The sequence below is a fragment of the Temnothorax americanus genome, unplaced genomic scaffold (genome assembly GCF_048541705.1).
Source record: "Temnothorax americanus isolate GAGA-0224 unplaced genomic scaffold, ASM4854170v1 Scaffold28, whole genome shotgun sequence".
In the NCBI taxonomy this organism is placed as follows: Eukaryota; Metazoa; Arthropoda; class Insecta; order Hymenoptera; family Formicidae; genus Temnothorax; species Temnothorax americanus.
Genome location: NW_027509421.1, coordinates 491,466 through 509,647, shown reverse-complemented (window position 1 = coordinate 509,647; position 18,182 = coordinate 491,466). Strand labels below are relative to the sequence as shown.

General features: G+C 40.9%; 1 protein-coding gene across 11 annotated transcripts in view; it reads left to right on the top strand.

Annotated features, from left to right (window-relative positions):
* The window catches only part of LOC143899662 (growth factor receptor-bound protein 14), a 251,125-nt gene that overhangs the window by 198,738 nt on the left and 34,205 nt on the right, over positions 1-18,182 (top strand). For all 11 annotated transcript variants that reach the window (XM_077410092.1, XM_077410091.1, XM_077410093.1 and 8 more), the window contains 2 exons: positions 8,958-9,185; positions 14,374-14,481. In XM_077410092.1, coding sequence (XP_077266218.1) covers positions 8,958-9,185; positions 14,374-14,481 — 336 coding nt within the window. The remainder of the gene's footprint in view (positions 1-8,957; positions 9,186-14,373; positions 14,482-18,182) is intronic.

Here is an 18,182-nt window from a genome sequence, read left to right as displayed (position 1 = left end):
TCTAGAGAGTTGTTAGTTGCAAAATATGACAGATTTCTGAAAGTTATAAATTGGAGTATCTCCAAACGAGATAAATGCGAGTTAGAATGCGGCCTTCATTTGCTGATGTGATTAAGGACTAGGACGTTTATTAACGTACTTCGGGGAGCACTGCCGTGATTCACCTCGCCATCGCTGGAAGTCGCTTGAAGCCGCGCCAAAGTGTATTAACTCGCATAAATCCAAACTTAACTCTCGGATGATCAATGCACTTCTCGTGGGACAAACAGCGATCCGTCGCTACGCCGGCGCGGCGCGTCGTCGTTGCAGCGCTTGATGCAGCTCAGGATTTCCTGAGAAATCGCACGATCGGATTCAGCGAATTAATTTTGTGCGTTCGGCAAAATTCAGTTCGGCGAATTTACTTTGCATTTTTCGAATGCATAAAATGCAACTTCTGCGTTTTTTAAATTTGGTTTTATTGAATCCATTTGACTTTCAGTATAGTATATGAAACGTTTTTCGAGCGTCTCTTTCTCCGTTTTACAAAAACGAGGATGCAATTTATATACGACCGGATGATTCAATGAACATGCAGAATTAATGATATTTGCTTGGAACAATAAAACCGCGGCAGTTGGCATATACCATCTCCGTGTATGTGAAAATTAAATCTACTTGAATTCTAGCGACTGTACTGTTGAACTGAATGTAATGTTCGGAGTTGCCGCGCGCGCGGCATTCATTTTTAGAATGTCTCTGTCATTTTGCTTTGAGAATCACTGTCGCCGCTGTCTAATCTGACCGACTTGCTCACGAGCCGCATACACCGAGTTTCACTCCCATCGTTCGAGGATCCTCGAGCGCGAGGAGGTGAGGAGTCGATTTAGCTACCGGTTTTCACAATCGGGACTCATGACTCGTGTCCAGTATGCCCGCCTCGCTGGCTTCCTTAATCCAATCCCCGTCCTCTCTTCTCTCTCCTTCTTTTTCCATCGAGATATGATACATTAATCAACTTTATGTGCAACGTATCGCGTATACTCAGATTTAGCCTCTCTGCTCTTTTTTCCGCATACGTTATTCTCTCTTTTTCTTTCTCTCGTTCCCTTTTTCAATGTTACTGTATTCTTGAAGATTATGGTAATGTTCTTGTTATCGCTAATAAAAAATGGACAAAGCAGACGGGAAATTTGTTCTTTTCTTTTTTCCAAATTCCGTTTAACGCCGATTTACAGTTAGTGCGATAAACGAGTAGCGCGTGAATAAAATTAATTGAGGTAAAGATATTGTCCGGTGACACAACTCGTCTCGCATTTAATGAACTCTGAAAAGTCATTTATCTCTTTGCCTTTTTTCTGTAAAATCTTACAGCAAATTTTTCAAATGCCTGTCTGTAAGAAGTGGCTTTCGAAAGCTCCGTCGAGTTTTTTCACCGAGATATTTCGAAGGATGGAAATTTATTACCATAGTCGTTAATAAATTATTATTAACTTATTAATCATTAATTTAGATTTGGAGATTAGAAACAAGACGGATTGTTAATAATCTTTTGTATTTTCCCCTATTTTTTTTTGCATTTTTTGCATTTTTTTATTTCTTGCTGCATATATTGTTGCGAAATTGGCATACGATGATCGGCGGTCCTCTCGAAAAGCATCAAGGAGGCTCTTACCCGGCTGCTCTAATCAATGTAGCAACCGAAAAATTATCATTAATAATTGGTTATAAAATTATCGGAAATTTAAATAAAAAAATAAATAATGATTTTTACATGGTGTAAGAGTAAGTTATATGTTCTATTAGTGTAAATATTAAAATTTATACAACAAGTCAGTTGACTACGTCAGTGCTAAAGAGCAGAATAATAACATGCGCGTGTTGTATGTACAACGTCGTCTGCAGCAGTCTGCAGCTAAGTGAGGTGTAGCCGTGTAGCGTTGTAGCGATTGATGTGATGAAGAGATGGAGCCAAAAGAAAGATATAACGTGAGAATGCTGAGAGGGAAAATGAAAGGAAAATTCTCGAAAATAAAGATTGTCAATGCGCGAGAGAATAATTATGCCGCTACCATACAGCGCAGAGAAAAGACATGTGCAAGTGAGGTTAGAAACTTGGCGCGATTTTGACACTCGGAAGATCATTCGCCTAACCTGTCGTACGTCATATTAAAACTACAATATCTTTTATAACTCATCGTCAACACCAAGTTTTCTTTTTATCATTAGAAAGATTATTATTTTAACTACAATTCCTTAGTTTTTTGTTTACCTGGCTCGCAAACTTGCCAAGAAAATACATCACTTTCGGTACAAATTTTAGTGTTTACCATATGCCCTGTGTTAAAAATGCGAATTTCAATACTGATATTTTTAAATTTTTCATCGTCAATCTGTGCTAAAGTTTTGGGCATCGGTTCGTTGTGGTTCACTTTACAACATAATTTAATTTCATAAAGATCTGTCGTTTTATGATCGAGGTAAGAGCCTCCTTAATAATTTAATAACGCACCTCCGCGTTTACGTAGTATGTCTTTTTATAATTTTTTTTCTTATTTGTTACGCGGCTCTTTAATTTGCCGCGAAATTATAGACATCAGGGAGGCTGAGGTACAACAAGGTATAATGAAACTTGCGAATTACATCACATTTTACCGTCTACCGGTGCACGTCTTGCGCCGCGAGACGTAAAAGAAAAAGAAAGATGAAAAAACGAGAAATAAAAAAGAAAAAGATTTGTCGACGATGATCTCGATTTCGCGCACGTCGTCGTTTTTAATCGCTATATAACGCCCCTGGGCACGGCGCGGAGTAACCGTCTTGTTGTCGGAGTCTGCGTGTTCAATTCCAAGTCCTTACTTTTTCTTAGCCCAAGGAGATACCCAGAAATTAAGTGCAATAGAAATTCAACTGTCACAATGAAATGCTATTTCAGATCGAGAAATACCGTTTGCTCGCATTAAATCACGCAGAGAGTGAAAATGAAATCATCCTCAGGATTTATTGCTTCATTATTCAGGGTTTATGCGCTTAAGTGGAGTGCATCACAATTTAATAAATTGCTCGTAACTTTAATCTTAAATGGCGATAAAAATTAATATATCGTTAATGATGAATATAATGAGTTTTATGTCTCGTATAATTTGCATTCTCCAAAATGTCAAATATCTTTTAAGTGTAATTTTAAACGAAAAAGCTGTAGAGAGAAATTTCTATACTCGATGACAGCTAGACATTTCGAAATCGTCCATTGTCGATAACGGCTGTTCGATAACTTCGACTCGAACGTCGAATGTGACTGTGTGACGCGAAAATTTTATTATGCGAACGCCGCAATGCGCGCGCGTACAACAAATATTTAATTATCCGCACTAGCGAAGCGGCAGAATTTTAATTCGACCAAGGGGAGACTTTGTATGAAAAAATGAGAAAAAACCCTCCGCTCAAAAAAGAGAGAGAAAGGGAGAGAGGATTGCTCCCTGCCTCGCGTTCGTTTCGGACATTAAAATTCAAGAGCGGACATCATTGTAGGTGCGCGCGCACGGACGACGCAAATTCTATTAGAACGAATCCAATAAAGAGGCGCGACTATCTGGATCCGCGCACACGTCCACGCGAGGTTTCCTCCTCGACTTGGCTCGACGGATTATCGAGAGGTCGAAGGGGAAAGGTTCGACGAGACTTTTCGGCAAGTGCCAAAATTCGCGAAGGATCACTATTAGAAGTTTTCTAGTTGGCTCGTAAAAATCCTTTAGACATTGAAAGCTTACACTGGATTTTTGTTTTTCGTTATTAATATTACACGGGGGACACACACATGACGCGATATTCGATGTAACATAGCGATATATAGCTTAACGTCACGGAATAACACGTCGATCGTGATTTCAACGATCGATGAGATAGTACGTGACAAGAAGGAGGGAATAAGGAAGGAATGAGAAGAAAGGCAGAAAGCGCATGAAGGACCTCACGAGGAAGTCAAATAATCTTGTAGGTCGAAGCCTGGTTGTCCTCCACGTTCTTCCTTCGTCTTCCTTTCTTCCTCAATTCACTTCTCCTTTTTCCCGACAGTAGTACTCGAGCCGTTGTCTCTCCAGCTCGCCTTTCACGGATACTTACCGTTACACGCTCTCGCATTATTAGCGTAATCATAGCGCAGCCCGATGTGCCGGGAGCGTGGCCTACATTTTCTCAATGTATATAATCAATGATTTATTTCCTCCACTGTTACGAATAATCCTTTTCCGTTTTTGCCGCTCTCCTGATTTCAGCTTTTGTGTTGCGACGGTATCGGCCCAGAAGCCGAACGATTTGCAATTTGTGCGTGATTTTTTGTAGCAAATATTTAAAATGGCAAAATGAGACGCTCTTATTCGATCTATGCTCGCATTCCGCGGATAGCAAGATATTGTAATTTTCGCTTTTCAATTTTTGCAAACTTGTTAAATCCGGCTTAGCTCAAATCTGGAGGAATGAGTATAACAAATAAACGGAGACGAGACACGAGGAGAAAGCCTTTCCGTGGACTTTCAATGCGCCTATTGCACGCAGGCCTCTTATTGCATCCCTACCTTCGGGCATCCTCTCTCAGTCTCTCCTCGCTTGTCTTTCCTCATTGGCTTGCAGCACGGCGTATCTCTCCGCCGCCGCCTCCGGAGGCAGAAAAACCTGACCTATCGTACGCTGTCCTCTTCTCTCTTTCTTTTCCTCTCCACCGTTCTTTAACGCCGGTCTAACGCTGCCCTAGAGTCAATTCTTTCACTGCCACGCGAGCGGCAACTTAACGATGTCATTTCGGGCCAACGACCGCTGGATGCGGTTCGAACTTCGGTCGGACTCGAGAGTTCGTCCTCAGCGCGACTATATGAGAAGGATGTAATAATAAAAATTATAAAATGATTTATGAAATTATTATGGCAAGAAAATGTCATTAATAAACGACGATTCGAAATTGTTGATTCACCGCGAAATGTCCTTGAATGAAGATGGAAAGAATTATGGAATGTGTGGAAAGGACGAGAGTGCAGGACCCAAGTTTATCGGCAATGATTGCACGGACCATTGGCATCTTCGGGCGCTGCCGCCGTGTGTATTTTCCTCCTTTTTTTTCCCTTTAATCATGTGCGAGAGCTTGCTTCTGGAATTATTTATAAACCGGTTTTGTTTCCGAAGCCGTGTATCTGTAGACGGAAACGCCAATAACTCTCCTGGCTCCCGCGCATAAAAAAAAAACCGACAAACAGGAACAGATTTAGCGAGGTTATCGCGAATCTCTCATCTCTGTAGTATCTTATATATATACTTATATACTGATTATACTGCTTGTTGACGCGTTACCGAGACTTTTTCGCCGTGGTGAATCGTCGATTTCGCGACGGCAAGGTATCGCCTAAAGAAAAGTCTGAGGTCTCATCTCGGATCTTCGGATTTCATCTTATGGATCTCCCTTTCCTCTCCTGCCCATTTCGAGTCGATTTTCCGTCCGATTCGCATTTTTACCTTCTTCCCTATTCTTCGCTCCCCTACCGTATCAGCAGTTTTTCCGTGGCTGTCGTCAGATTTTGTAAGAAGTATTTTGATGAATTACGAAATTTTAAAATATTTTTCATACTTTATAAATCTTTAATAAATGTGATTTATAAAAATTGATAGCTATTCAAGTACACTTAAGATTACGCGATTTAATAATTTTATTTAGCTTATGACGCAATTCCTATTGTTTTTACTGCTGTGATAGTGACGATAAAGAATAATAACGATAATTATAAGTCGGTATGACTGCGAGAAACATATAAAATTCATACCGATGCACGATTATCATAGACCATATTGCGAACCGCTAAAATAACAGAACGAATGATAAACTATAAAGAAGTCTCTTCGACTATCCTACTTTCTTTTCACGTTCGAGTAACGGCCATTGGCTATTCGGGAGATCAATATGCGCAGTATATGCTGACATCGACTTGAGGTATGCAGATCATAAAGCGCTTGCCAATGTCTCGACACGATTTTGCAATGGAGATGTATTCGATCTCCATTGCGAATTATTGTACTCAAAGTTACAACAGTCCTGAAGTGAATACTTGTTCGAAGAAATGAGTGATTTACGTTATAAATAGTATTGTTATACTATTATAGTAATTATAATGATTAAGAAAAAGAATTAGTATCTCAAATTACACGCGATAAAAAATATCTTTAATTGTAACGATCTTGGCTACATCTTTTCATTAACATTTACAATAGCGTGACCGAAACGGTACCGAAAACGGGCTCAGGGCTCTCTTTCCTTTCTCACTTCAATCGCCAATCCGCCTCCGTCTAACATCGCTATTAATTAATTCGCTCGTGTTTTGACGTGTATTTTTATCTCCTGCACGTTGTAGAGACACGATCCCCAAGAGATTACTGCTCGCGATCGATCACGGAACGTGACGGGCGCGTCTGATATGCATATGACAACGGTTTACACGTGTCAGAATTATGGCGCTCGCCAAAAGAAGCGGAGCGGAGCGAAGCGAGGCTGTATGCGCGCGTATAGGCATGCAAATCTCACGTGGGCAATTTACCCGCGTATATATAAGAATACGAAGAATATCACCGGGTTTTCCCGTATTCTTTTTGTCGCTTTTTTTCCTCTCTCTTTTCCCCCCTTTCTATTCTTATATTTCCACACATATTCTTTACGCTTGATGTTACGCACGTCTGTTTATTTTCAGTTAAGTACTGTGCACTACCCTTGTAGCCTGTTTAACTACTACCTTTCTGCCTTTTCATCCTTTTCCCAATCGCTTTCGCCCGTAATTCCATGGTTAGCTGGATAATAGTTGTGTAACCGTTAACGCAGTCCCGCGATATACAGCGAGTGCAACCGAGCTAATCGTCAAATATTTGCTGAGCCGTATTGCAACGGTCCCGCCGCTATCTCGCGCTCTGCGCCTCTTACACACACTCATCCCCCTCCCCCTTGTCTGATATCCGTCTGTTTGTGCACGCGTGACGAATGCTTGCGCAGCAGCAGCAGCAGCAGCAGCAGCAGCATCATCGTCGCACGAAGCACGGTGGCGACCACGGCCAACAGGATTATCTCGGGGAGACCTGCGAGTCCCTGACCAACCGCACCCTGTCTCATAACGCGGCACGAACGAATGAGAGAAACGCCTCTCTCGAGAGATGTGCCGCATGATGATTTTTTTAAAAGATGAAATAATGAAAAATTAACAATTATTCTTATACGTTAATGTATAATGATTAAATAAGGCAAGATTTTGATGCTTATTTTATATTCTCGCTCTTGATTTAAGACTACGGTATTGAAAGAATATTCAAATACTCGCAAAAGTACGTATACGTATACATGCATAATACTCGTTATTATTAGAAAGTTCATGACACGCCAGGAAACGTAGCAAGATTATGCGAGGTGATTTTTGAAAATCGATCGGTCGATATTTCACGATTGGCCGCTTATCGTACAGGTGCCGATAAGCGGATAAAGGTCAGAGAGTAGAACAACGTGGACGTGGTACCTCTTGCGATATAGCATCGCGCCGAGTTAAATATAAAAGCGCTGTGACACCGACTGCGCGTGAAATTGTTAGATGCCGGGGCGTCGCGCACGCATCTCGTTATCCACGCTAATCCACTGTTCCTCTGGTTAACACGTTGGTAATTTTATTTAATTACTTAGGTCTGCTATGCAGCTCGAAGTAGTGCGTGCCGCATTATTGGAAGCAAGGAAGTATAATATTAAAAAAGAAAATTTATATATAAAAATGCTAAAGAAGAACGAATGTACATATAATAATACACTAGTCTGCTGTTTTTTTGTTGCCACTAATAATCTTATTTAATAATAAAAATCGCGCATTTTTAACGCAACTTGAAACAGCATACGCAAAAAACACAATGTTATCCAAAAGGATCATTATTAATTTAATTATTATTGCCATACGAATAAAGGAAGAGGTAAAATATTATTTTAATACATATAGGCTCTTATTTTTTACAAACTTCTAGTTTTAATTCTGGCAGCATTTTTTATGTCGAGTGAAATATATTTTAAGAAATTAAGGCAAGGTTATTAGTTTTTTAATTTGTGAAACGTCGCGAGGAGACGGAAAGCGCGCTTTCCGGACGAGCGACCGCACGTAACCTTGACGCGTTTCGTTTAAAGAATGCCGAACGCACCCAACGTCTATGATTATTTGCCGGAAATCACTTGACAAACGCGACTTTCTCGGTCTCCGCTGCAGGCAAATAATGGTGACTCCGCGATAAGAGCTGTCGTCGCCGTAGCGCTTCCTGCGCGACGCGCGGTGCGGTGCGCCGTAAAAATTGTCCCGCCGTTATAATAAATTGCCTCCGCGATTCCCGACGACGTTGCGAAAGAAAGTTTTCTGCTGAATCCGACGAGGACTCCCAGGAAGACTCGACAGAACGAGAGAATCTATTGGGAGAGAAGAAGGTATCTTCGCGACGGTTTTTGCACGCGGGCAACTCGCGGATACACTTATACTACTTTGTTCGTATTGCTCCAAAGGGAATATCACTATGGTCAGCTCATCCGCAACCTTAAAGACTTGTTGGTCATACTGTGATCAATTATTATACCGATAGTCTTACGATCGTTGAAAATATAGCCGATGATTTTTGTTTGTTCTCTCTTATTGTCCATTCAATATATACAATAATCACGCACTGAGAATTGTCGAACGAGTTTTTGTTTTGTTACCTTGTCCGTAATTGCGGGTTACAAACATATTTTCGAGGGAAGTTAAAGTACTAATAGTGTACAATGTTACACAAATCGAGTTTTCAACGCAAAAGTATTGTAACACAGGGTAGGAAATAATTTCCCGTAATAATTTATTAAGTTTTTTGAGCGCTTCAGTTATTTTTTGCGGTCTATTTTAAATTGGTTAGTTTCGGGCAATTTTTTTTACGAAGGTGTGTCGTCGTTTTTGTTGCAGGACAGCGAACACCTAATCACACTCGCGCATTTGTCGGACTACAACGTCTACAGGATACCGAACGCGAAGCGGGTTTTTGGCGCACCCTTCGAGTGGGGCGCCTGCCTAAGGCCGAACAGCAACGCCGAGGCCGAAGACACGGAGGCTGGGGAGCCCGGGATCAAGGTCATTACTTTCGAGAACGAAAAATCGCGCACCTGCTGGCTCACAGCCATGAGACTCGCTAAGGTAAGCAGGGTGATTCCTCTTCCTCACTCCGTATTGTCGTTATCTATTTGAAGAATACAGCGTAGTACGGAGATTTGAGTGCATCGCGAACAGTTTGGGAGTGAATACATCAATGGAAGAACCAGTTGAACGAAATTGTTGCTCGCCCGAACGGAAATGTATCATTACCTAAAGTGTATTCTTCGCTATATCGATTAGAATTGCAACGAATGTTGGCGGAGAATTATACACGTAAGAAAGTGTATAATTGAAGATTAATGATACGGAGAGTATTACAAATGACCATCAGTAAATAATCGCTTCAATTTATAAGTAGAAAGCTAATATCAACCGGAGAAACAGGTGCTTAAATTTGCGGCGAAGATAATAACGTTTCGCTACAATGTTCGTTTCCCAGCCGATTCCGCGTCTTCTTATTCGACTCTCGGCTCTTTCTTCACGACGTGATCATCTTTCTGCGGACGGGCCGTGGGTATCATTAGGTCTGTGATTGAGCCGGGTATAATGAGCCTTATTTTCTTTTCGTTCCTCCCCATTCTTACCGCGCCCGCGTTCGCGTCGACGTCGAATGTCGAAACTTGGTTGAAGTTCAAAGAAGTTGCGCGACTCGCGCGCGGTTCGTGTTTAACGGAGAGAGACGAACGCTTCACTCCTGTCGACATGCGTATATACACACTATACCACGCAGCTTCAGCACGTTTCGCATGGCTAAATTTCTTTTCTTCCTCTTTTAGACAAGTCGTGGTACTGACACGGTGCACTTTTTTTACCTTCCCCCCCCCCTTTTTTTTACAAAAATCGAGACACCGGGGCTCTCTTTTCTCATCGTCGCTGATATAATCGGTTTATATTATTCGAGCGCGGACAGCCTTTGTCTTTTCTCTTCTTCTTTCTTTCTTTCTCTCGTTCTTTCGCTCTAGTCCAAATGCTCACCGCGAAGTAACTCGTGGCTGGTAACGGTGTGCGCTAGCAACGCGCGATTGGCAGTTCCGTCGAAGGAAAAGAGAGAGAAAGAGAGACTTTAGAATACGGCCGCCTATACTCTCTATTACGCTACTCTTTACGGGCCTATTCTTCCTCAACCTGAAGTGGCTGCTCAGACCGTCACTCCAGTCTGGCTGGTCTCCAGGAAGTGGAGTTCGGGCACGGCATATTATCATCGCTTTATCGTTTGCGGAGTGATAATCATGCCCGCGGAGCAAATTAAGAATTAAAAAAAAGTAACAAGTATTCTGTCTTCCGGCAGCTATGAATATATTCTGAAACTAAACTGGAATATTGAAAGCTAAATGATGTATTTACGGGAAGAAACAGAATTTTAAATGACGTTTTACGTATTTCGCGCTTCATAATTATAAAACCAAAATCTTATAATTGATTTTCATTGAATTTAATTTTCTCATTTAATTAATTTAATTAGCGATTTCAATCTCGACGATATTGTTTAATTTACACTGCTGTTTCTCGTAAGTGTTTTCGTTCGCCGTCATTATCGTCATGACTTATCTTCATTCCGAGTAACGCGCTCGCGCTGGATGGCCTCGAATAGCCAACTCATCTACCGGGATGTAATTTGGGGACCCTTGCGCCAGAGAATCGTAACTCAACCGATTCATCCACGGGGATCCCTCGAGCCATGCGTCTATACTACCGTGCGGCCGTCGACGGGTAGGCAAGCCAGACTTGCCTAGTGTTTATCGGCCTCGTTGGTCGTCCATGCCTGTCTGCGTCTCTTGTCAGCCTATCTACCTATCTACCCGCTCTGGATCTACTATGTACTCTTCTCTTTTCTCCGGCTCTCGGCGTCTCTCGCTTTGCTCCGTCATTTACCGTCGTTACTCTTTCGTTCTCTTTCTCTCTGTTTCTCGGCTCCGCCTTTTATTCGAAGGGAAAAGGACGAGACGGTCTTGGTCGGTAACGGCACTAAGGTAGTACTTATACGTGTCTCACTGAGGCTTTTGTAACTCTTTCATCCGAGAAAAAGCTAGGAGTCTGAGTCTGATGAGATGCGGCGAACGAGAAGAGTTGGGAAGGCGGAAGGGTAAGGAAGAGCGATAGAGATAGAGGGAGGAAAAAGAGTAGGAAAAAGAGAATAAATGAACGAATAGGCTCGGAGAAATCTGCAGGATACGCTTTGATTGAGAAGACATTGACACTCTTGCCCGTGTACCCTTTTGTGCTTCCTTTGTTTCTACGTCATTCTTCCTTCTCGTCATATTTCTTCGCAAAACTTCGATTCATCTCACTGGAAGTCTGTGAAGTCTAAGTATAAGGCTCGGATTCGCCATCGTTAATTTGCGAGGGGTGGAGTTCAAGATAAAGGATGTCACGGTAACTTATTTCAGGATTCTTTGTGTGAATATTTGAAATACGTTTATAGTATCAATGTTATATCTGTAACTAAATCGACCACGCGAAAAGTCAAAAAGTAGAAAAAAAAGGATATTAATAGATTTATTAATATCTATAAATATACAATATAAGACTAAAATATGCTCCCGCGCATAAGCAGACAAATTAATTCAAAACCAGATTCCTAGCAAGACGAAAAATATATAGCGATCGCAAAAATATTGCCATTCGCTTACAATCATAAATAAAATATTGTCATTTGACATTAAGTCCCGATTATTGCCCGTCGTGAAACGATAACGACGATAATGAGAAAGTGAATAAATCGTAAAGCGATAAGAGCGGATGAAGTTAAGCCGCAAATACCGGATCGCTTTCTACTCGATTACACGTATCTCTAGCCTTACGGAGTTTCTTTGCGTTCCGAGAATTATAATTACCTGCGGCAAGAAAGATCCTAAGAATGAGTCGCGCTAACCTGCACGGTCATTCAATTACAAGGGGAATTTCTCTCGTGACCAACTCGCGCGCGGGGCAACTTTTCAGCAGCTTTTAATCAATATAGCTCCATATCACCAGGAACGTGATTTTGCGATATCGAGGAATTCGACGCGCGGGCATTATCTTTTGTTTACTTAGAACCCGTATGCCTCGTTATCGCTCTCAGTTACTCTATCGCAACGTTAGCATACATTCGTGCCTTGCCGCGTTCCTCGTCGGCGCGTTTCCCGTCTGCGTTTGCGAATAATTGAATTACGTAATTACATATCTCCAAACGCGAGCGCGCGCGCGCCAGCAATACTCCAGGGCCGCCTTCAATTAGTCGCCGCCGCCCTTCATCTTCGCATCCACCTCGATCACGCTCCTGGCTCCTGGAAACGCGAAAGCGACGAATCCCGATCTTCGCGTAAATTCTCTCGCTTCCGGCGAAAGTGTCGAGCTAGAAGTGCGCGCGACGAGACGATCAATGACACAAACGGGTATTCACGTTTTTAGTCCACAGAATATTTATTCCAGACATATATGGTAATATGTAGAATTTTTATTTTCTTAAAATTTTATAGTATCGTGTCAAATGAAAGTAATTGACCTAGCGATTTTGTTAATGATAATTTTTTAGTGAAATTAAATGAAAGTTAACGAAATTATTTATAGGATATGCCGAGGATACAAGATACACGCTCTTACACAACTCGAGAAGTTTAACATATGTGTTAATACAAAAGTTCCAAAGAGCGAGTTTATTTTTGTTGTTGCTAAGCGAGTTCTCGCCGGTCGCAAAGCTCGCCGGAATAATTTTCGTACTACGGTGCAAGCTACAGCCCGCATTGGTATATTAGTACCACTATGCGTGTATGCGTGTGTGCGCCGTGCACGTCACGAGCAATTTACGCTTGCGTGTATGGGTGGGCGCGCGTGTGCGTGAACAGTCAGTCGAGCATGGATGCGCCCGACTGTCTTGTGGGTCGATACGATGGTTATACCACTGCTGGGTCTACGGTTATGCACACGTTCACCGTCATTATTTCACGTGGCACCGTCTGTACCTCCTGTCTTGTCTCGTCTCGTTTTTCGCGTCCACGTTCGTCTCATCCCGCGGTTGACACATACCTACTTGCTCGTGCACGTCATTTCTTATTTTTTTGTCGAAATTCTCTTTACTTTTCCAGAATAAAATTTTTTGGTGGACTTTTCGTTAAAAACCGAAATTTGATCTTTATTTTTTGATATGAAATATCTTACAACTAAATCTAAAACTAAAACTATAAAGTGTCTGTTAAATTAAAGTTAAACTATACAAAATTTGTTTGGAATCAATTAAGAAATGTTTTATAATTTTTTAAATAATGTTTTCGTTGTAATATATTTAAATTTAAAATTGGTAGCAATTTTTTTGTTTAATAAATGAATTTATAGTAGGATCTCCGAGATGAGCAAGCTAGTAAACTTCATTCATAAGTCAGCCTTGCTTTAAATGACTATGCTCTAGCACGTGGGCGGTATAAGGAGCTTAGAGAAGCTCACACGGATTACATTTGATTCAATCGCGAAATCTTATCGTTGTCCACGAAGCATAGACGCTTCTCAAAAAGAATCGATTCGAAAACGTTTTGGATCGAATATTCCTCTTGCATTCGCAAGCTGTTTGCAAGAAATAGGATTACTGTTCGAGTTGAAAATTGAATATCGCTAATCTTGTTGCTGGAAAAATAGATTCTCAGCACGACATTTATTCATGTTTCAACATTATTTGAGACACTATAACACGTAACATAAAAATCACGATGGTGTGAAGAAAAATTGCGAAAAATAACTCCTATCCGAGAGCGTGCGATTAAGTTGATTTCTAATTGTTAAACGTTGGTCTTTTTATTCTCTTTGTCTTTTCACTTAAGATTTTTCCCAAAATATGGTAATTACATTTAGAGCTTCGCGCATCCCAAAAAAGCCGAGGGTAGAGGAATTTAATTGTCGGAAAAATCGAGAAAAGTCGGGTGGTACTTTCGTATTCTGTCCGCGTATAGCAACGTTGAATTTATCTAGGCGAGCGCGATACCTCGGCGGGGCGAGGTATCGATCGGCGCGACGGTCCGCCTCGCACAGCTGGGCAGCACGCGCTAGCCGACCGGCGCTCTGCGACAAAGTGACGCGTGTAAAATTATGCAAATCGTAGGTGCATTTTTTTTTTACCCATACGCTTTATCGGCCTCGGATGTTATGATGCGCTCGGAGCGTAGCAATCGGTTAGACGCGCGACGCCGTTTGCCCCGTCGCGCGCATCCTGCGACTTGCAACGCTCGCGCATTAACAATGTCCACTCCGCTTTGTGTTCCAGTACGGCAAACAGCTCCGAGAGAATTACCGAGCCTTCAAGAACAAGCAGTGCGAGCAGAACGGCAGCGGCAGCCCCAAAGAGCAATACAGCAGCTACAATGTGTCCAATGTAAGTGCTACGTATATATATTTTCGAGCGAATGTACCGGCTTGAATGTACCGAGTTTTGCAGGACGACGAAAAGGGAACTGAGAGAATACAGACAACTTTCATTTTTATCAAGTCGATTTTGTTGGTTGTACAGTTGTTTAGGTCCTTATATCACTCGCATAAAGTTCTGGATATAACAAGAATTTTTATCTGAATCATTGATGTCTACTTAATTTTGCTAATATAATTACGCTAATGAATTCAACTTTATTTCGCTAACTATACCATAAATTGATATATTAATAAGTCTAGAATATGTTTTAAATGTACTCTTGTTCATTATACGTATGTATCCATGAACTGAAAATTAATTTTTGTTTTATAAAATGATCGCAAATTCGATTGCGCCGTATAGTAATCGCGAGTTAAACTCAAAGAGAAAAGAGCAGATGCGTAAAAAAAATGCACGTCAATATAAATTGCAACTTGTGTAGATAAAGATGGATAGAATCACGTATCCGGTGTCTCCTGGCGAATTATTTCGCTATTGCGCGCGAGCGCGTGATGTATATTTTCGACGGACGCTCTCTCGCCTCGGATACGCTCGAAAGGTAAATTTTGCTTTAGACGCGGTAAATGGAATGGAAGAGGCGATTACGCTGAAATTACCTCGAGTGACAGTAATTTGCCGGGTCACGCCACGTTCGATCATTGCCTTCAGTTATCCCTTTTCCTGCACGAGCCGTCGTCTCTCGTCGAACTTTCATATAGCGTCTACGGGATCTCGATCAGCTCGCGCGATGTCGCGCTTTTCAACGCCTTCCTTTGATTAACATCTCCATTTCTTTTTTTATTTTCTTTGTTATTCGACTCTTGATGTTTTTCTCGACGAAATGCTCGAGATTCGCTTAAATTTAGCTAGCAGAACGTAACGACAATGCCCGGGGTTGTTTTGTGATTGTTTTTTTCATCGAAAGTTCTTTGCTTTTTTACAATCTAAATAAAGAAATTAGTTTATTAATTTTTGTACGAATACTCTGATAAATAATGTTCCCGCCGGGCAAACTATATTATTGCAGTTCTCCGTGGGTTGCGCGCGTGTTTATCGGCTCTCTCTAATTGATACACCGAAATATAAGGAAATTCATTGCGAATGAATGAACGAACGGAAATACGAGAACACGCATACACGGACGGTGTAACGATGTGGCGCACTGGATGTCGATACGGTTAGCGACTGAATAATTATAGCAAATAGCTCGTTAACTATTGATCTTTAATGCGAAATTCCGCGTGAAATACGCGGAAATCATCGGAGTTTCGTTACTTCGTTATCGCACAGGTGCAATAGTTTTCTTTCGGCTGCTCTTTTTTTTCTCCCCCTCTTCTCTCTCTTGGTGCATGCAATGCGCCCTGTTTATACAATGGTTAAGCTACGGCAACGAATTTACGCTAGCTGGTATCATGGATTTTATTATAGCCGGTGCTACCACGATAATAAATTCATCGACCCACGATTGGTTCGTTTCTCGGATTTATGTTACGATTACTCGCATCGGTTGATTGAAGACGAAACGAAAGCCGGTGGCAAACTAATTTAATAATTAAAGAAAGAACCGCCTTTCAAGTAGTTGATTAATCAATTTGTTTAATAAAATTTTGTTTGATTCGATTAATTACGATAATTTGATTAACATTTTTGCAATTTATTTGTGAGATATAATATGGATGGAAATATTGAAAACAGTTCTGGTTAATTGGTAGATATTAAGCGAGTGTGCATTTATTTTAGTTGTTGAAAAAAACAAATTGGTTTGATAAAGAATTTTAAAATACATTATAGTGTTATTATATGCATTTTTTCAGGCACCTTCCATAATTAAATTTTAATGATTAATATATTGACAGCGCTTTACGTTATCTGTTAAAAATATCGCGAATATACCATTAAAGCGTAAAAATAATGAGATAAATGGATAAGAGCATCGATTATATTAAAATGTAAAAGGGAAACTTTTATCGGTTATTCTTTACGATTCTCTTTATTAATAATTTTCGCGAATCTCGTTCAGCGAAAATTAATAGCTTAACGGCGCGTGGCGTATTCGCGCGATATTATCGTCAATTATCGAATAGCTGCTATTTATGTTACATTCAGGTTGAAATGGCAAATAAAAATAAAGCGAAATGGAAACTTCGCGAGGAAATTCGTCGCATTGATGTGCTCGTCTTTTTCGTTGTACGTACGAAATTAAAAGGAAAGGAGGAGGTGTTACTTTCGCATTCTTTTTACGATTCGAAAAGCAAATTTTCTTGGAAAAATGTTGTCGTAACTTAAGCAAGGAATGCCGAGAAGGATCCATCCCCATCGGATCTTAGTGACCTCATTGTCGTGCCATCCCCGACCTCGTCGACGAGATAGAGGCTCTCTCTCTCTCTCTCTCTCTCACTCTTCTTCGCTCTCCTTCCTTCCTTTCTTCCTCTCTTCCTTCACGTTACTCTTCGAGTCCTCCTACGCGCGCTAAGACGTCGACGCGTCTCGCCCGGTAGGAAATTTCATCCTCGTATCGCACAGCTGATTCCAAGGTCGTTTCCGTGCCAGCCAGCCAACCAGAAGGACGACAACCCCTCGTCGTCGGTATGTACTCTCAAAGCTAGACACGTACCGATCTACCCCCGTCCACCCTCTCGTCTTGACTGACTTATTTCTTCTTCCATCCCTCTTTTTCCCGTCGTTAGAAAGATAAAGATGTAGTTCTTGTTCTCATTATGATCGCCGTCGCCAATGCTCGGAGAATTTTTCAAGTTGTTGAGTCGCTTTATCGATGATCCGCGAGAATTGCATCATATTTCATGTTTCGAAATTATATTACGTAAATAATAAAGAGTATAATTCAAGATAAATTTATCATTAATTTTATCATTAGTTAATATGTGCTTGATTAAATTACAATACGTGGAAAAAATTTAATGTTAAGGTCAAAATGTGGAATTTGTTGACACAAAATTAAAACAAAACTTTTGAAGAAAAATATATTATTATTCTTTATGTTCTTTAATAATATTGCACATATTTTTTAAAGGCATCGATGATTTTGTTCTTTTTGTCTCCATAATCTCGGCGACTTATCGTAGTGGTTTTTTCCCTCGTGATAATTGTAGGATGCCGTCCGTGTTTCTTTGTATAGTCGGCGTAACTGTTACAATAATGAAGTATCCGCGAAATCTCCGCGAGGAAGGAGATATCGATTAGTTGGAGTGGGGGCGTGTGAGATGCATTATCGAGCCGCTTTGTAGAACTGGTTCTGAAGTAGCGATCTTAACGAGTTTCCGGCAATAAATTACTGTTCGTGCTAGTTATGAATTATCCGCCGAAGGAGCACGGAGGATGACAATTAAAGCCCAGTATGGAAAATAACCGGTATTACGCTCCTAATGCGCAAAAGAGAAAAGATAGTTGAGCACTATTTTACTAAACACCATAATTGATAGAGGCGGTCTGACATGGTTCAACGACAATTTTAGAGTAATGAGAAATTACAGTCTTTATAATGTGGATTTAGATAATTTTGCCGCGCTAAAATAATTATAAGCGAAGAACTAATTATATTTTGTTGCTAGTCTTCTTTCAAGCTGGTATTAATTAACGATGTTTGAACATTTTTCTGTAATTATGTAATTCTGATATTTCTGATCATGTACGCTGGCAGCAGAAAGTGG